The sequence below is a fragment of the Vombatus ursinus genome, unplaced genomic scaffold (assembly GCF_900497805.2).
Source record: "Vombatus ursinus unplaced genomic scaffold, bare-nosed wombat genome assembly UNPS02014784.1, whole genome shotgun sequence".
NCBI lineage: Eukaryota > Metazoa > Chordata > Mammalia > Diprotodontia > Vombatidae > Vombatus > Vombatus ursinus.
In genome coordinates, this window is record NW_020954562.1 from 2,627,602 (window position 1) to 2,648,064 (window position 20,463).

The window sequence follows — 20,463 nt, forward strand, 5'->3', positions numbered from 1 at the left end:
GAGAGAGAGAGAGGAAGAGGTAGAGAGAGGGGGAAGAAGGCAGAAAGAGGGAGAGAAGGGGAGACAGAGGGAGGGAGAGGGGGAGAGGGAGAGAGGGGGAGAGAGAGAGAGAGAGAGAGAGAGAGAGGGAGAGTGTGTATTGGTATTTTGCATGGATCCCAGCAACTTGACATCACAATGATATCAAGAGATTGATGGTAAATTCCCCAGTTAAGTCAGGAAGGGAGGGCTACTATCCTCCCCAAAGCTATGAAAATGGGGCAGCCAGAGATATGAAAACACCACAGAGGCAATGTGGTACGCAGCATAATGGATAGACTGCTGGATTTAGCCAGAAAGACCAGAGGTCAAATCCCATGACATTTACTTGCTGTGACCTCTCTGAATCTCAGTAACCCAAGAATGAGGGTGGTCAACACGATGACATCTAAGGTCTTGTCAAGCTATAAATCTATGATCCTATGAAATAGCCTAGGCCCCCAAAGCCCAAAGTCAAATCTGGCCTCTACCATTTGCCAACTGAGTGACCTTGCACACGTCATGTCAACTTGATGAGTCTCAGTTTCCTCATTAGTAAAATGAAGACACTCTCGCTTTACCTCTCTCACTGCATTCTTGTGATGAATGTACTTTGTAAAGTGCTTTCTTTCATAGGTGAGCTTTCTTTCATACATTCATTCCGTGTGCATTTAGGAGGAGACAGGATGATATATTGGGAAGAACCCTGGACTCAAGAGTCTGAAGAGAAGTGGGTTTAAACCAACTCTGCCACAATTATATGTATGACTTCAGACAAGTCACAACTTCTTCAAGACTCTAGTTCCTCAAGTTCCTCCATCATCTATCCCGTGGGGTATCTGTGACGGAAATGTGCTGCAAACCTTCAAACATTTGATAAATGTAAGCCCATATTATTTATGAATTCCCCTGAGTGCTGAGCACTCTCGTAGGTGCTGGAGGCGAGGCAAAGTTTTTATAAGATGTGTTGCTGTTCGTCATTTTTCAGTCATGTCCCACTCTTCACGATCTGGTTTTGGGGTTTCTTGGCAAAGATACTGGAGTGGTTTGCCATTTCCTTCTCCAGCTCATTTTCAGATGAATATAGATTAAATGAATATATCTACCTGTGAGAGTACTTTTCTTAGAACTGTATTTAAGTTTGTTTTTGAAAAACTTATCAGTTGGCTTTTAAAAATTAATTTTAATTAAATTGAATCTGGAAAACTAAAAACTTTTCAGGCTATGTATGTGTACAAGGAGTATGACAATATAATGCTGTCTTGCAGTGGTAAAGTAAGTATTTTCCCATAATTAGCCTGGTGTACTCTTTAAAAATTAAATATAGAAAAGAAATATCTGCACGCCTCAACTCTTGAGGTTGTCATATATTGAGTACTGTCTAAAGTTGACACTCGTTCATGTTTTGAAATCCCACATTTGTTGAAAGGGCATATATATCAGGTATGAGCCTCTTTTACGGCACTGAATGCTTGAATCCCTGGTTCCTGTTCTTATTTTCCCTTCGGTGAGACTGTCCCTCCCTCAATAAAAGTATGAGGAGGAGGAGAAAGTAGAAAGTGACTTGCCCAAGGTCACATAGCTAATAAGTGTCCAAGGCTGGATTTGAACTCAGATCTTTCTGACTCCAGGACTGGTCACTGCACCACCCACCTGCCCTTTTTATAAGACATGGGCCCTTATAAACCTGGAGCTTATGGTCTGGTAGAAGGGTAAGACACTGATCACTATAATGGTTATCATAGAACATTTTAGGGTTTAGAAACCACTTCAAGTATATTATCTGATTTGATCTTCACACCACCTCTGGGATGTAGCTGCTATTATCGCCATTTTATAGTTGAGGAAACTGAGGTTGAGACAGCTTAAATGAAGTCACCTTTGATCCTCACAGCATCCCTCTGAGGTAGTTGCTATTCTCCATTTAACAGATGAGAAAAACAAGACTAAGCGAGTGACTTGTCCAACATCATGCAGCTGTTAAATATTTGAGACAAGATACGAACTCAGGTGTTCCTGACCCCAAGCTCAGCACTCACTTCCCTACATCCTGGAGCTGACTCTGCTTGAAGACCTCCAGGCAGACCTTGATCTACACTACATGCAGATAAGCCTTCCTGTTCTAGCTTTCTACTCCACATGACACTCCATGGCCCAGCACAGCTCATGCACCTTCTTTAAGACACAGCATGTTGCATTGGAGAGAGTGCCAGATTCAGAGTCAGGGTGCCAGGGAGTAGGTCTTTGCTCTTCTACTCATCTGTATGACTTTAGGTAAGATGCAAGGCCCGCTTCTCTGGGTCCAGAGCATCCTCATCCATAATGGGACAGGTTCAGACTAGAAAGCCTTTAAGGTACCTTATAGCTTGAAATTTCTGACCCTGCACTTGCCTTCTCTTGCCATGTATATGTAGTAACAGCACTACTGCAATGATGATCAATAGTGAATGACTTAGCTAATCTGATCAAGACAATGATCTGAGACAATTCCCAGGGACCCTTGATGAAAAATGATCTCTACCTCCAAAGGGAGAATTGAGGAACTCTGAGTATAGACTGAAGCATACTTTTTTCAATTTCTTTATTTTTATTGTTTTTTGTTATTGTTATTGTTACAACATGGTTAATATGAAAATGTTTTATGTGGTTTCACATGCATAATTGATATCATATTGCTTGCCTTCTCAATGTGGGGAAGGAGCTGGAGAAAGGGAGAGAATTTGGAACTCAATTTTTTTTTTAAAAAGAATAGTAAAAATAAATAAATAATGATTTGGGGGAAATTTTTAAAGAAAAATGCCCCCAAAGAGTACCTTGTATATAAGCAGGGCATTTATTTTTTATGGGGAGGGGGAAATGGAGAGAATAATGATAGTGATACTTCAAACAATGAAGCAAAGACAGCAGTGTCAATGAATAATTAAAAACATAAAGAGAAAAAAGCCAGACATAAAAATAAGGGGCACAGATAAGCTATCGTGTTAGATTTATAGATTGATAGAGACGTATATTCATATATTTATGTACATATATATATATACGTCTATACATGTGTGTATATATACACACATTTACAGATACAGATAGGTATAGATGTATATTCATATCTATTTATCTATCCATCCATCCATCCATCCACCTCCTCAATTCTAGGCTGTACATAGGGAAGATTCATAGGTTCATATACTATCCTCCTATTTTGTTTTCTGCATAGGGACATTGTCATAATAAATTTTTTTTTAATCCAAGGGAGAGGAAAAAAAGAAAATACATCATATTTGATTTTCCATTTATATGTTAATATCCTAAGGAATGCAAGCCTATGGAGGACCAGCTTGTTTCATTTTTGTATCTGAAGTCCCAGCCCCTAGCAAAGTGCCTTGCCTAGAGTAGACATTTAATAAATATATGTTCAATGAGTAAAAGACATTCATAGAACTAAAACAAGCTACAGGACCTAACAAGTCCAAAAAGCCCAGTAGACCACCTATCATGCCCCTCTACTTCTAATTCCCCTGAAGTGTGAGTTGGGAAAGAACAAATCTGTTTCCTGGGATAGCTTCATTTTTCAAAGGGAGTTCAAGGAAGCAACGAGTGAGGATTCAGAGGCAATAGTTTCTCATTCCAGCCCTGCCTGCCTTGATGTGTGACCTTGGATAAACTATTTAACCCCTCAGTACCTGCTTCCTCATCTGTAAAATGAGGTTTATAACCCTGACTGGCTTCACAGAACTGTGGTGAAAAACAATTAATAAAACTCTTGACAGAGCTTGCTGCAATATTGAGTTCCATATCAACACTAAACAATCATGGAGGGGTTAGGCTACTTCCAAGGAACAGTGGCAGTGGTCAGAACTGGTCTTCACATGAGTCAGGAAACCTAGTTCCCCTGAGATGGGAGCAGGACTTTATCTAGATTACATCTAGCAAACATTCATGTACATACATACACACACACACACACACACACACAGAGCTCATCCTCAACTTCTTCTTTCCTCTAACCTAATACAGTAGCCAGGCTAACACTCACTTTCTAATGGCTTCTTTCCTTTACGCCATGCTGACTACAGATTTCTCAGACAAGAATATAGTTCCAAAAAGAATTTCTCTTCGAATACAATTTAGCAACTACAAATCTCATAGAGTGAGGAGAGGACACTTAAAACATTTTTTTTAAGATGGAAACTTTTATGACTTTGCCATCATAATACAATTTTCACTAGGCATAGGACTAAAGTCCAAAGTTGTGAATTCCATCTCATCAGATTTATTTGATTATAAACAGCGCAACTATATTGTACCATGGTCACAGTTTAAATGGTTAAACCTGGTTAGTGATTTTGAAAATGGCACCTTCTGCTGATCATAAAGGCCAACTTTGTGTATATGTAGGTATGTGCATATACATGTGTGTCTGTGTTCTGTGAACCATATGATATGATAGCTAAAAAAAAGGGAAACCACATGTTAGGCTGCAATCTTGGCCCTGGATTCAGGAGGACCTGAATACCAATCTGACCTCAGATGCTTACTAGCTGTGTGACCTGAGCAAGTCACTTAACCCCATTTGCCTCAGTTTCCTCATCTATAAAATGAGCTGGAGAAGGAAATGGAAAACCTCTCCAATATCTTTGTCCAAATGGGGTCACAAAGAGTTGGCCATGACTAAAATGATGAATGACAACTATATGTAGAAGGCGACAGCTTCTATAGCAGAACGATTGCTCTGTTATATTCTGCCCTGGTCATAGATGAGGGAAAGAAGAGGGTGATGAGGAGGGTGAAAGAGAACTAGAGAAAACACCAGATGAGTACTTGTGGATAAAAGCTATAGTGAGGCAGATTCAGAATTTACACAAGGAAAAAACTTCTGGGTAATTAGACCTATTCCAAAGGGAAATGGGCTTCAATGGGCTTCTCTGGGGGGCAGTGGGTTCCTATGCAGATGATATTTTTGGTCGATTACAGATTAGACCAGATCACATCTGGGCTTCCAACTTAAAGTCTAAGGGGGCAGGTGACACAGAGCATGTAGCTAAGACAAATCCAAAATTATTGGGAAAGAGCCTAAAAGTATGACAACTGGAAGCCAAGTCACCGCATAGGAAAGACAAAATGTTCCTATTACCATATTTAGAGTCACTGTGACATAGAGGAACGAGCACTGACTGGGAGTCAGAAAATCTATGCTGTTTCTCTGCTCCTGGCCTTGGGCTGCTGAGCTCCACCAGAGAAAGCCACAGAAGGGAGCTGATTTTCTGCCACATAAATTTATGGTGCACAACCCCAGCAGAGCCTTTGGTGTTGCTTGATGATCTGTCTAGTCAGTGACAATTCCACTCCTATTCATTTCTCCTCATGTTCCCCACCACACATCTTGCACCCACACTTAAGAACAAATGACCCCCTTCTCCTTCACTGTGGCCATATGATGTGCACTCCTTATTTCCTCTGCTCAATTACTTAAAACTTCTCAACATCATCACCTACTTACTTCCTTTTCTCTTCTTTTTACAGAAAAAAAGAGATAGTCTTATTCTTGACTAAGGGGAATCCCTTTCACTACTGCCTTTATCTTCCTTCCCATCGCTTTCAGACACTTCTTTGAGTAATCCTTGTTTTTCCCCTCTCTATCTCACTCAGAGATGTTCAGTTTTTCCTTTTCTGCTGGTTCCTTCTCATCTTTCTAGAAATAAGCTCAGAACTTACCAATTCTTTGGAAAAACAAAAAACTAGAAGGCTCACTTTTCTACCCCATTCACCTGCTATCTTTTCTCCTTTTTGCCAATGTCCTTGGGGAAAAAATTGTCTGCATCAAACAACTCCACTTCTTCATCACCCACTCAGAATAATCCATCAATAATGACTCCATGGAATAACATCCAGCGATGGGGAACCCACCACCTCCTAGAGGTGTCCATCGCATATTTGGACAGCTTTGTCCATTGTCCTTAGTTCTACCTTCACAGGGCAAGTAGAATTTACCTAATTCTTCTACAAGAGAGCCCTTCAAATATCTGTAAATGGATGTTATGCCCCAAGAATGTCTTCTCTTCTCTAGAGTAAACATCCCCAGGGGCTTCAGATCATCCTCACATAATATAGTTTTAAGCCCTGTGACCATCCTGTTTGGCCTTCTCTGGACATGTTCTATTTGGCAAATATCCTTTGAAAATATCCCAGAGGCATTTTCACCATGGCAGGGGAAAGAGGTACCACCACCTTCCTTAATTTGAACACTGTTTCTCTTGATGTACCCTAAGATTGTTTTTTTTTTCTGGCTGCCATGGCATATAGTAGGTAGTCCACTCTGTTCTTTTTTCATACAAATCACTTTTGAGCCTCATCTCCTCAGTCTTGTATTCGTAAAGTTGATTTTTTGAACTCAGGTGTAGCATTTTAAATTTATCTCATCCAGTCATCCACCAGAACACCAGAACCTACCCAGCATGGGTATCTAGCCCCTCTGCTAGTCTCTTTTTTCCTCCTAGAATAATGACCCTTTGGGTCTAGAATGACAAAGTTCCTTCTTCCCTTACAATCCCTCCACAATTCCACTTCTTACACTGGGCATAATAACGAATGTATTTGTATACATGCATGTGTGTGTATATATGTACACATACATAGACACATATACATATGTGTGTATGTATGCATGAGTGTGCATGTGTGTGTGTGTGTGTGTGTAAAAACCCATTACAAGCCACCAGGCAGCATGGTGTCAGGGATTAAGTCAGTCCTGGATCCAGAAAAAGCTGGGTCCAAGTCTTGTCTCTGGCACTATGGGACCCTTGGCAAATCACTTAAACTCTTACTGTTCCAGGTAATTTTCTAAAACTACAATTCCCAGAAAAGATTTTGAGCTGCATTTGAGAGGGAGCTGAATTATCTGGAAGATTCCTATCCTAAAAGTCCAGATGTAACTCCTCAACTACTGTTACTGGAATAGGTATAGCAAACTACTGCCCTACGGTTCTACTCCCTATCCCTGCAATTGCCTAAACTAAAAGTCTCTTTCCTGAACACTTCCCTACATTTTATATCTCCCTATTTCAATGTGAGCTCCTGGAGAACAGAGCCTGACTCACTTATGTATTTGTATCCCTTAGGACCTAGCACAAGACCTAGACAAATGGGAATAAATTCTTTCACATTCATTGGTTATCCTATAAAAAGTCATTTTTATTGGGTTAAGCCCAGGCATTTCAGCCTGTTGAGATCAATCCAGATTCTGAATCTGCCATGCAACATACTGGCTAGCTTTCCCAGTCTCTGGTCAACTGCAGATGGGATAAGCAGGATATATCTACGCCTAATGATTTTCATTAACATCTGAATGGTGTAATGCCCCAATTGCCCAACATGTTTTCCTTTCTCCTCATTTTTCCTCTTCTACTCCATCGTGCCATCAGATTTATCTTTCTTAGTTTTCAATTTGTTTGTGCCAGTTCTCTACTGAATAATCTTCAGCGGCTTCTGAGTAAACTTCAAATGGTTTTGCCTGTCACTTGAGGTCCCCTCCAATCTAAGGAGCCCCATCTTTTTAGCTTTAATTCATACCCTCTCTTATCATCTCTACATATTGAGACAGCTAGGTGGAACAGTAGATAGAGCATTGAATTTGGAGTAAATAAGACCTGAATATCACCCTGGGTAAGTCACTTAATCTCTCTCAGCCTCAGTTTCCTCATCTGTAAATTGGGGATTTGCAAATCGAGGTAGTAGTACCCACCTCACAGGGTTGTTGTAAGGATCAAAAGAGACACATGTGTAAAGTGTTTTGAAATCTTAAAAACTATGTAAATGACAGCTGTAGTTATTATTATACTATGTATTCCTCTGGGGCAGGGCAGGGGCACTGTGCTTTTCTTTATATCACTGTGGAACATTCCTCTCTGTCTCTTCTCTTCTCTTCTTTCTCCTCTCCTCTCTGTCTCTTTGTTCTTTCCTTTTTGCTGAATTTATATCTATATTTTAACATCTAAGTCAAAAATTACCTTTCTTGATCTCCTTTCACTTCAGACCTCATGTAGTCCTTTACTTTGTACTTCTCTGGCTCACTTAACATATTTTTGAGTATTATATTTATCTGTTTGTGTCTTATTAGACTGTAAGCTCCACAAGGACAGGGACCAAATGTCAACTAAAATACCTTTCTCCTCTAGGATGGAGCAATCATACAAAGTAGATGCCTAATATTTGATGGTGACTTAAAATGAAACTTAGTTCTGCCATCGGATCATTTTTTAACCTTGGGAAAGTAACCACTTTTCTGAACTTTGGACTTCTCAGTTGTGAAACAATGAGCTTGTCGACATACCACCGTTTAAGTACTCAGGTGAGACATCTCTTCATTTCCCCACCAATTGGACTCCTATTATCTTCTCCATCATTCTTGTATGGTGGGTACTTTCTCTCACTCTGTTTTCAGTTTACTTTATGTCTTCCCTTCTACCATTAGACTGTAAGCTCCATGAGAACAAAGACTGTTTTTTTCTTTTCATTTATGTATCCCTAGTGCTTAGCACAGTGCCTGACACATAGTAGGCACCTACTAAATATCTGCTAACTAACTAGATGATCTGTAAGGTTCCTTCCAGCCTTGAAATCATATGATCACAGTTATTTTCCAACATGAAATCTCTCCTTTAATTCTGTGTAAAAGTTATATAACAACATTCATTAGCAAGCAAACAAATGCAAATTAAATGAAAGCAGATAGAGATGGTTTAAAATTGGAAAATGTAATTCTTTGGGATACATTAAAAACTTGAAAAAAAATAAACAAAACCCCATTGAAACTGTTCCCTGAGGAATTATTTCCAAACAGAAAATTAAAAAAAGCAATATATGAAAACAAATATCAAAATTCTCAGGCTGATCACAGTTGAATGATATCTTTGATCCACAGACTTTCATCTCTTTTCTCAAATGAATTTTATAGTTCTGATCACCCATGGCAAAAACTTGAAAGGTAATTTAAAAAATACATAAAAAGAAATCTCTTCTGACTCAGTTATTATGAAATACAGGCCACAGGACCTGGTGCTAAGGAAGGATGGTAGAATTATAATGGGCTAAACTCTTTGTGCTTTTGTATTATTTTAAGGAGTCATGAATGAATTATTTAATGATGTGCAGATGTCTTTTGATAGCTTAGACCTGGATTCTGAGAAGAGAATCATACACAAAATCATAGAAATCATAGGATTACAGAATTGGAAGAGACCTCGGGGTCATCTGGTCTAACCTATTTTTAACCAAGCATTCTTCCTACAATATTGTAAATAAGTGGTCATGTAGCCTTTCCTTGAAACCATTCAGTGAGGCTTCAGTCTTCTAAGGCCATCCTACTTCACTTTGGAACTAGTCAAATTATTGCAATGTTTAGCTTATATCCAACTTAAATTTGTCTCTTTCTAGCATCTAACCATGACTCCTTGTCATGTGGGAAGGAGCCAACTGTAACTGCTCTAGTCTCTCTTCCATACGTTAGCACTTTAAATACTTGCAGATTCCCTCTCTGCAATATGCAACTATTCCACCTTTCAAAAAACTTTTCTCTTCTAGGGTAATTATCCTTAGTTCTTACTTTCATTAAAAAAAAGTTTGTTTCGTTTTTTTTACTATGAATTCAACAATCATCAACAAATACCCATTTCAACATATTAAAAAAATTATCAGAAACTATGAACTTCTATTATGTGCATTTAAAAAAATAGTTTATGTGTAACTTAAAGTAGCAACAAATATGCTCTATTTGTATCATTTTACGTTTCTTTGTTTCTTCTTTGCGTTTGAGATTTTACTAATACTATTTTTTGACTTCCCTCCTCCAGTCCTTCCTTGTAATAATTTTAAAAAACAAAAACCCTAGTTCTTTCAACTGATTTTCACATGGAATGGTCTCCTAACATCTCAGCATCCTGATTGCCCCCCTTTCCATTCGCTTAAGCTGTAGATGTGCAAAGCACATTGTATTAAAATGGGTGCATGCTCAGAAAATTTTATTTTTAAAGGCAAGAATTCATTGAATCCTTAGTCATAAAAGACATTATTTTTATTCATCTAAGGAAATTAAAACAATTCAAGTATAATATAAAAGTCCATACTGTAAAACTAAAGGAGTATATTGCATGATTAATTTAAAACACAAAGCCACTTTGAAAAAAAAGCCACTAGGATACGTCTGATGACATCCAGTTATCAATGTCCCCTCAAAACTGTGATATCCAGAACTAAACACATTAAGATAGATGTGGTCTGTTTAGGGCAGTGTATGGCAAGACTATTAATTCTTTTTGTCTGGCCATTATGACTCATTACATATCCTTACTTTTTTTTCCCTCTCATACTAAATTTTTGGTCCCTTATAAATATATGTAAAATTATGTTATGTTATGTATTACATTACATTACATTATATTATATTTAAAAGATACAGATCTTTTTTTAATATGAAGTCTAAAAGTTTAGCCATTCTTCCCCATTATATTCTGAAACACAAAATAAATATTTCTCAAAGGATTAAAATAGGGTGACACATGGTGGGGGAGGGAAGAGTTGGAGAGGAAGCTAGCCCTAAACAGAGAGGCAAAAATAAAATTAGAGATCTAGGCAAAATTGATGTTGTTACATTTGACTCTTGTCTCCGTGTCCTAAAATGGCACTTTCTGTAATATACGAAACTAGAAAGTTTTGCTATGCTTTCATATGATCCTATGATGTCAAGAGTTTCAAGTGGGATGGTGGGTCTCTCAAGATTCTGTCTCTGCTCAACTGTTTTAATGTATGAATCAAAAGCAAAAGATACACACTTAAATGACATCCAGAATAATAAGTGGGTGAAAGAATCAACCACAGAAAAAACTGACAAATATGTGAAAGAAAATCGTAACAATGAGAAAAAAATACCAAAATGTTTTTGATGCCATTAATGTAGTCTTTAGAGGAAATAGGAAAAGACAAGATTAATGACCTAAGATTATAAACTAAAAAAAAAAATAGATAATCAATAAACAAAAGCAGAAAAAAAATCTTGACAATTGGAGAAGTAGATAGAATTTAAAATTAAATACAATAAAAATAAGAAAAGTTTTTTGGGGGAAGACTAACAAAAATTAATGTACTTTTGCTAACCTAATTAAAAAAAAACAAATTGTCCAAATAAAAGATGAGCAAGGTAGATTCATAAGAGAGCTAATTTAAAAAGAATTATCATAACCTACAATAGTCAGAAATAAGAATTTGAAGGAATTATTTTCTACAAAAATATAAAGTATTCAAATTAATGAAATAAGAAACTGAGATCTTAAATAAGCCACCTCAGAAAGTAAAAATGAACAACCCAAATTTGGGGATTAGGGAACCAACGAGACACTTTGGCAGGTGAATTATATTAGACATTTTAAAATGATTAATATCTATTATAAACAAATCATCCCTAGTAACTGATAAAAAAAATCATTCCATCTAACTCCTTTTATGAGATAAAGTTGGTTCCAATAGCTAAACTGAGGAGAGATAAAGCAGAATAGGAGAATTATAGACCAATAACACTAACCCATATTAACACAGGAATTTTAAATGAAGATATAAACCATAAATACTATATTGAAATATCAAAAAAAAGTTCACTATGGGAAAATTGGATTTATATCACGAAAGCAGGGCTGGCTCAACATCAGGGGGAAAATTAGCATATTTTCACATTAAAACCTAAAACAATGGAAAAAAAACATACCAGGAGATGCAGAAAAAGTTTTTTTTAAAGTACATTTATTTATGCTAAACTCCCCAAAATATGTGTAGAAAGGCCATTTTAATTTGATGAAATACATGGACATGCATAAAAATAAAGTACTAAGTGCAATGGAGAAACATGAGAAGTTTTCACTTTCAATAAATGAGTAAAATAAGGATGTTCCACTTTGTCTCCACTGTTTGATATAGTTAGAAATGGTAGTGATAGCAATAAAATGAAAGAAATATATGAAAAGTATAACAATCAAAGAAGAGACAGAATGACCCCTATTTGTAGATGGCATGATGGTTTACTTAGAAAATATCAGAGAATTATCAAAGAAACTAAGCGTAATAATCATTTCAATAAAGTAGCAAAATAAAACCTAATTCTAAAAAATCATCATCATCATTTCACTATAACAGTGGTAAAAGTCAGGAGGAGATGAAAAAAAGAGAAATCTGACTTAAAATAACTTCAAAATGAATAAAATACCTAGAAGTCATCCTACCAAGATGCACTTTAGAATTACGTAAATAGTATTACAAAATTTCCTTATAAAGACAAATAATTGGAGGGCTATTCATTGTTTATGGTTGGGTTAAAAAGTATGGGAAACAAAGTGGGTTACATTAATGGAATGAAGTATTACTGTAATAAATAGTGAATTGAGGAACCCAGAGAAACATGGAAATACTTGTATGAATTGATACAGAATGAAACAAGCTGAAGCAAGAAAAAAAAACTATATGCAAAATGACTATAATAATATTAACAAAAAGGATAAGAAAATGTGCTCAAGTGCTGTGTAATTATTTATTTTCAGAAAAAAAAGATGTTGCATTATAGTCCAAGTCTCTTAGGACTTTATGCCTTTTCATCCACTCTGCAGATGAACTTGTTATTATATGTTATCACCCCAATTAGAGTGTGATCTCCATGAGACTAGGGGCAATCTGGTTTTTTCTCACTTGGCATAATGCTTGGGACCTAGTAAAACTTAATGTATGCCATTCATTCATTCTTTCTTATGAAATGTTGCATATGTTTTCAGCCTCCCTCAATGGATTAGTTTTCACTGTGTTCACCTTTCCTTCTTTCTTTTTTCCTTCCTTCCTTTCTTTCTTTTCTATTTCTTTTTTTTCTCTCTCCCTCCTTCCTTCCTTCTTTCTTTTTATCTTTCTAACAAGAAAGGCTCAGTGGCTAAGGGAGAGGTAATATATTTTGAAATAACTGATGCAAAAATAAAGAGAATGAATAAGAAATGAATGAGAGTGAAGATTCTGTGAATAATGAAAAAATTAAGAGTTAGCTAGAAACACATCTTCATTTTATGGGTTTACGTTATGGTACAGAGAACATTAAATTGGGTATCAGAGGACCAATGTTCACATCACAAGTGTTATTTACTAGCTATTGGGACTTGGATCAAGGCAGTTTCATTGTTCCTGCTTCTTTTTCCTCAGCTCTACAGTGAGGAGCTCACCTGACTCATTTCCCCAGTTCTAAATGCTGTAATCTATTCTTACATGTTATAAGAAGATTTCCTATATTTTTATAAACCCTTTCCTCCTGCCACTTTGTCTTGTTCCCTTAAGAGTTTTGAGCACTTTGATGGCAGGGATTGGTATATCTATCATGCCTATTCTTCCCAGTGCCCATCACTGTGTTGGACTCCTAGGTATACCATACATGCTGAAGGAGTTGAATCCAAATCAGAGAGTGGAAGAAAAACAGCTCTCTTTGTTTTCAGGAGATGTGACAATCTTTATTCAAGTGTTTATTCAAAAACTGCTCATAAAGTAGCTCCAGCCTTGTCGAACATTGCACACCTGTTAATCATCATCATCTACACCTTCAAAGGATATACTCACATGAGTTAAAAGTCCCTGAAGAATTGATTTGCGTAGAAATGAAGTTGAAAGTGAAATCTCTGAGAATACCTCCAAGTGTGGATGTTATAAATAATGTAAACAGCAAAAACTCTCAGTGAAGTTAGAATACAAAATACCCCCTCCTCACCATGGCAACCAAAGGAGGGGGAAAGAATATTTAAGTTTATGAGAAAATGAACATTGTTCAGTCCATTTTCATTCTTTCATTTAGAACAGGCAAGCTGACTTAGAGATAAGGAAGCAGTCAAAGATTTTCCATATAGTAAATTTCTCTTTTGCTATTAAAAATTAGTATTTAGTGTTAAGGGCAAATAGTCAATTATAATTAAAATCTAAATGCAAAGCATTCTAAATCATCTATGTGTATGGACATGCAGGCAGAGCTGCTTTAAAGGAAGGTTTTGTTTTGGGACACAGTATATGCTAGAAGAAATCCTGAAAGGAAATCACCTCAAATTCAGGCTACTCATGCTATTTTACCTCACTTCTGCCAAAGAAACATAGATACAGATTGAAGGGACCCTAGAGCTTCATCTGGAACAGTACCTGTATTTTAAATGTGAGGAAACTGAGGCACTGAGAATCTAAACTATATTGTCCTCCAAATCCATCCCACCTTCCAAACTCTATTTTTTTTTCTCAAGGGCACCATTATCCTTCCAATTATCCAGATTCACTACCTCAGCATTATCTCTGACATCTCCCTCTCCCTCATCTCATCCATAAAAACAGTTATCAAATCCTGTCATTTCTCTCTCTTCAATATCTCTCAAATCTGTCCCTTTCTTACCACTTCCATGGCTGCCCTCCTAATACAGGCCTTCATCACTCCTTGCCTGGATTATTACAAAAGGCTCTTAATTGGTCTCCCTGCCTCAAGCCTCTTTCCTCTCCTATCCATCCTTCACCCAGATGCCAAATTGATTTTCCAAAAGTGCAGATCTGACCATATCATTCCTCTACTCAATAAAGTCCAATGGCTCCCTAATGTCCCTAGGATACAATATAAGCACCCCTTTTGGCTTTCTAATTTTATTATACATTATTCCCTTTCCTGCATCACAGTGTGAAGGCAAACTGACCTTCTTTCTGTTTCTCTCATGACACTCCATCTTCTGTCACTATAGCTCACCTCTATCTCTTAGAATCCCTTATTTCCTTTAGAACTATGCTTAAGCAACATTTCCTACATCAGGCCTTTCCTGATCCCTCCAGTTTTGTTTTTCCTCTGCCCTTAATACTGATTTTTCATATGCTTGCTTATGCACAGTTTTTCTCTCCAGACACACTGTAAGCTCCTCAAGGTCAGGCATTGGTTCATTTTTGGCTTTTCATCCCCAACACTTAGCACAATGACTCTCACCTTGTAGGTGTTAATAAATGTTTGGTGATTAATCGACTAAATATCTTCGAAGTTCACTCCAGAAGCAACCAAAGGAGCCAGGACTCAAAACTCATATTCTCATACTTTAATTTCAGTGTTTTTCCATCAAAAAGTATTGCCTCAATTAATCAAGAAACCTTTATTAAGAGTCTACTCTGTGCCATATTCTGTGGTAAGCACCTCACTGAATAAGATCCTTATTTTCAAATCTTAACGGTCTTTAGAATTTCTCTACTTCCTTTATTCTGAAGATTTTTCTAATGGCAAGTCCTCAGCCCCAAATGTGCCCCCCTTACTCTCAGCAGATATCCCACTTCTTAATTTACTGAGAAGATCAAAATCATCACATGAGCTTGCTAAACTCCTCTCTCCTCCACACTTCAAAATTTCTGTCTCTCCCTACCATACTGTTCTTTTTCCTTACAATCTCAGAGGAAGAGGTATTCTTTCTCCTCACCAATTCTAACCTCATGTACTTGTGTCCTGATTCCATCCATACTTCTCTCAATTCATTTTCCCACCTTCACTGTCATCCTAAGTCTTTGTTTAATTCATTATCCTTCTCTTTAGACTTTAATTATTTCTCTCTACATTGGCTCACTCTCCTTTTCCTACAAATATGTAATTTCCTCTCACTTAAGAAAATATTCCCTTTACCGTTCTATTTCTTGGAACTACCTCTATCCTATTGCTCAGAGGATAGAGAGGATAGTTACCCTTTGAAAAGGCCTGTAAAAGTGAGCCAACAGACTGACTTCTCATTGTATTTGAAAAGTGAAGGTCTTTTGGGAGTGGTGTTGCAAGTTTAACAGACTTAGATTGTCTGCCTTCCATGGAGAGCCTAAACCATAGGGTAGAAGTATAAACCTGGGAGAGATTACCTAAGGCCCTGTGGGAGAGAGGGTGGACAGAATGGCAGTGTTACATCCACTGTCAACCCAGAGTTTAATTTCTTCTTGAAGGGAGTTTATAGGCTATTTATATGTTTTCTGTGTCTATTCATGGTCTCCTGTGAGGCCTTTGCATCTTAAGTATTTTCTGCAATGCGAAATGAAGAAAGTCCTTTACCCAATAAATATTTGTTACCTTAAATGCTTGTCTGGCAGCTAGGGGCTTTATCAATTATATTTGTGGAAATATAAACATGAGTCGATTTGAAAATTTCCAGGAGTAAATTCCAAATATTGGCTTATGAGCCAAAAGAGAATATAACCCTTTGGGTTCAACACCTGATAATAGATCTCATTTTTGTGGGTCCCAGAGTTTTAGTGGAAGGCTGGACATTGGGTTAAATGGAAAATGAGGATTATAATTCCCTCACTAACCACCTTACTGGGTTTGTCATGAGCTAAGTGCTTTGCAAACTTTGAAGCAGTATATAAATGTGAACTATTACCTACCTCATGCTAGGGTTCTGAGAATCAAATGAAATAATGCAAGAGCTTCCTCTTCCAAGAAGACTTCCTTGATTCCCCTAGTTTTGAATAAATTTTCTCTCAACACTGATAAAATACTTCTTTTTGTAGCTCTTATTTACAGATCATAGTTTGCCTTACATCTGGTAAAGCACCTTGAATAATACCTGACATTTATGCAGCTGTTTAAGGATTTGAAAATGCTTTACATGTAGCATCCCATTTGACCCTCACAATAACTCTCCAAGTAGAAGCAATGACTGTGCCCGTTTTATAGATGAGGAAATTGAGGATGAAAGAAGTTAGGGGACTTGCCCATAAAGATACCTATCATATGGTTACACATAACTTCCCAACTTCACTGAAAGCACTCAATACACTACATTGTGTTGCTTTGTGAGCACAAGAGGTGCTTCTTAAAACCATAGTAGGTCAATAAGCTTTTGTTGACTGAACGAAAGCTCCTTCCCTTGAAAACAATTCAAACTAAACAAAATAATGTACTTTATGATGACAAACAGATTGCAGCTCCAGCTTCTGTCCTAAAGCAACACATGTTTTCAGTCCTTTCTAAAGGCCTAATTTCTGCTCCTTGGGTACATTTCCACATACAAGGACTGTGTGCTGCATCTGGGTGAATTCCAAATCAATACTTGGCTCACTGCTGCTGCACTGCTTCAAGTACCAATTGCCATGTGACAGCAAGAAAAAAGCTGAATGATGTCAAGACAAAGTGATTTTTTTTCTTCTTTCTGGGGATTTATGCATTTTATAAGTCATAAGATTTTAGAGCTAGGAGAAACTTTAGGGGATTATCTAGTCCCACCGTCCTTCTGCCCCCAACTCATTTTATGGATGAAAAGATTTGTCTCCAGAAGTGGATCATAGTTCTAGACGTAGAAGGGACCCCAGCAACCATTTACTACATTTTCATTTTACAGATGAAGAAACTGAGGCTCAGGGAAATTAAGTGACTTGTACAAGGTCACAGAGGTAAGAAGTAGCAGAGTCAAGATTTGAATCCAGCTCTTCTAATTAAAAAAAAAAAAAGAAATCCAGGACTTTTTCCAATAAACAATAATGAGCTAAGGGAAGAATATTTAATCATTGCTCCATCACAATGGCACGGTGTGTTAGGGAGAGTATTTTACCTATTTATTTAGAGAGTAGCATTTTTCCTATTTTACGCACCCTTCATTTCCCACCTGGCTGCACTCCTCTGGATTTCTTCAGAATGTCCTTAAGCTACAAGACCTGAATCCATCAACTGTGAAACTCCCACCATCTAAATACCCTCGATGCTCCTCCCTCCCTCCAGCTGGAGAAGTTGTAGGGTGGACAATGGGGTGCCTCCCATACGCTCTATTTAACGAGGACACCGATCGCTTCATTTCTCACCCAGCTGTGTTGCTCTGGACATCATCCTGTTACCACTTCCCTTTCCTTTTCAGCTTCTTTCTATGTGTTGTCTCCCTCATTGAGGGCAAGAGTTGTCTTTTCCCTTTCTGTGTATATCCAGCATTTATGCAGTGCCTGACATGTTGTTTGTTGTTGTTGTTGAGTCATTTTCAGCCTTATCTGATTCTTCGTGACCTTACTGAGGGTTTTCTTGACAAAGATACTGGAGTGGGTCACCATTTCCTTCTGTGGCTCATTTTTCATTTTATAGATAAGGAAACTGAGGCCAACAAGATTAAGTGACTTGCCTAGAGTCATGCAGCTAGTAAGTGTCTGAGACTACATTTGAACTCTGGAAGATGTCTTCCTGAGTCCAGGCCTAGCAATCTATCCACTGTACTGCCCACATGGCACATAGTAGGTGGTTAAGAAATGTTTATTGACTTACTGACCCCTAAGCTTTGTGAACCTGAAGCAAATGTCTCACTTGCCTCACACTGTTATGATTGTCATTACATAATGTGCTTGAAAGGATATAAAATCTGGTAATGGTTTTAATTTTTTTATTTTTTAAGAGTCTTCATTCATTCCTTTTATTTTATATATTTTGTTCCTATCCATATTTGTCCTCAATCCATATTTATGGTCTGTCTACCATAGGCTAAAAACACTAACCATATATGAAACATCTAATATAACTATTTAATATAAACAAGCTTTGATAAACTCTCATTTGGATTTGTAGTTACTGCTTGCTTATCTTTCACTTTTCATGTTTAGCAGGGCCACAGCAAACATACAAGATATTATATTCAGGAAGAACTCAAAGAGGATATAGTAACTCCACAGAGCTTCCTAATGCCACCTTGTAAATCAGCAGCTCTGGCTCAGAAAGTCAATGGAGACAATCACCTTCCCGTCTCTTCCTCTACCCTCTGCTCCTTTTGTCCAAATCTTCAAGAAGGTGCATACTTACACTCAGGAGGCATCTTTTCGGTAAACAACTGGCAATATTTCTTGAGGAGTTCAAAGTTTTCCTGATTAATGCTTTCTTGCAGAGAGACATCTCCAAACCTTAAAAGAGAAGGAGAGGGAAGGGAGTGAGAATAAACTGGGACCATAAGGCTACCTAAGAAGGGGAATCTCTGTTTTTATGGATTCTCCCAACAACGGATACTTCAATACTTTTCAATTGTCTTCTATCTCTGAATCTTTCCCACCCTTCCTTACAATTAGAAAATAACGTGGTTTCTCCTCTGCGAAGAAAGAGAACATTGGGTCTGAACTTCCTTATTTCCTTTTTCTCTGCTTCAAAACCTGAGCCACTCTTGGTTTGCCTTTCTTTTTTTCTCTTCTGTGCTGGAACTGTGAAGACTCCCCAGAGTGCCTGGCCAAGTGCCTGTGTTTTCCATCTCTTAACTCAAACCTTTGTTCCACCTTGAACTCCCCAAAATATTCAGACCCTGTTTTTGCCATGCCATTCTATTTGGTTTGGGTCTCTGGACTTCGCAGGAATCCTGCCACACCTACTTGGACTCTGTGCATAGTTTGTTTCCTCTAATTTGACCTGGAACCTTGGGCTATGACACTGGTTTGTCCTTTTCATGCACTGATCTCTCATGAAATACAATTTTGTGCTTTAGATTCAAGTATTTGAAAACCATTAATGATAGGCTTCCCTCCTTATCCCTCTTCTTAAGCCTTCTATTTTTCAGGGGGATAAATGTCCCCCAAGCTTTCAAATGTCCTTATATTTCCTTATCTCAAAGAGTCCCATCTTGGACATTCCCTCCCCTCAGACCAGTTGCCAAATTTAACTTCTACAATATATTTCACATCTGTTCCATTTTTCCACTCAGTCAATCACCAAGCACTCTGGTTCTGCTCCTTCTCACCTCTGAACTGGACTATTGCTTTAGTCTTTTAATTCATGTCCCTGAATTAAGTCTCTCACCTCTCTCATTCATTCTTCACACAGATGCCAAACTGATATTTTCAAAGCACAAATCTGATCCTGTCACTCCCCTGCTTGAAGATCTCCAGTGTCTCCACTTTGCCTCAAGGATAAAAAAGAAATTCCAATATTTGGTTTTTAAAGTCCTTTTCAGTCTGGTTCCAGGATGCCTTTCCTTGCTTATTGCACATTACTTTTCATCATGAACATTCCAGGCAAATTGGTTTGTAAACTGTTTGTTTCCTTTATAGAACATTCAATATGTTTGTTTACCCCCTTTCCATAGGGTCTCATCACATTGGAAGGTATTTATTCTCTTTCATCTTACAGAATGACTTAAAAACTCAAGTGAGGTGTTATCTCCTACAGAGAGCCTATATTGATTTCCTTAGTAGCTAGTATTCACCTTTCTTAGGTATTTTGTATCTTTTTATCTACTGTATGCATGTATATGTATGTATAGACAGATAAATATATACCTCCTCCCCACATATATATACATATATAAATGTGTATATATGCACATCCATCATCTATTTCTCTACCTGTATATCTATCCATCCATCCATCCCTTTATCATTCATCCATCCATCCCTCTATCATTCATCCATCCATCCATCCCTCTATCATCCATCCATCCATCCCTCTAT

General features: G+C 37.5%; 1 protein-coding gene across 6 annotated transcripts in view; it reads right to left on the reverse strand.

The window, feature by feature from the left end:
• Positions 1-20,463, reverse strand: part of INPP4B (inositol polyphosphate-4-phosphatase type II B) — a 920,894-nt gene that overhangs the window by 79,095 nt on the left and 821,336 nt on the right. For all 6 annotated transcript variants that reach the window (XM_027866808.1, XM_027866807.1, XM_027866810.1 and 3 more), the window contains one exon: positions 18,836-18,933. In XM_027866808.1, coding sequence (XP_027722609.1) covers positions 18,836-18,933 — 98 coding nt within the window. The remainder of the gene's footprint in view (positions 1-18,835; positions 18,934-20,463) is intronic.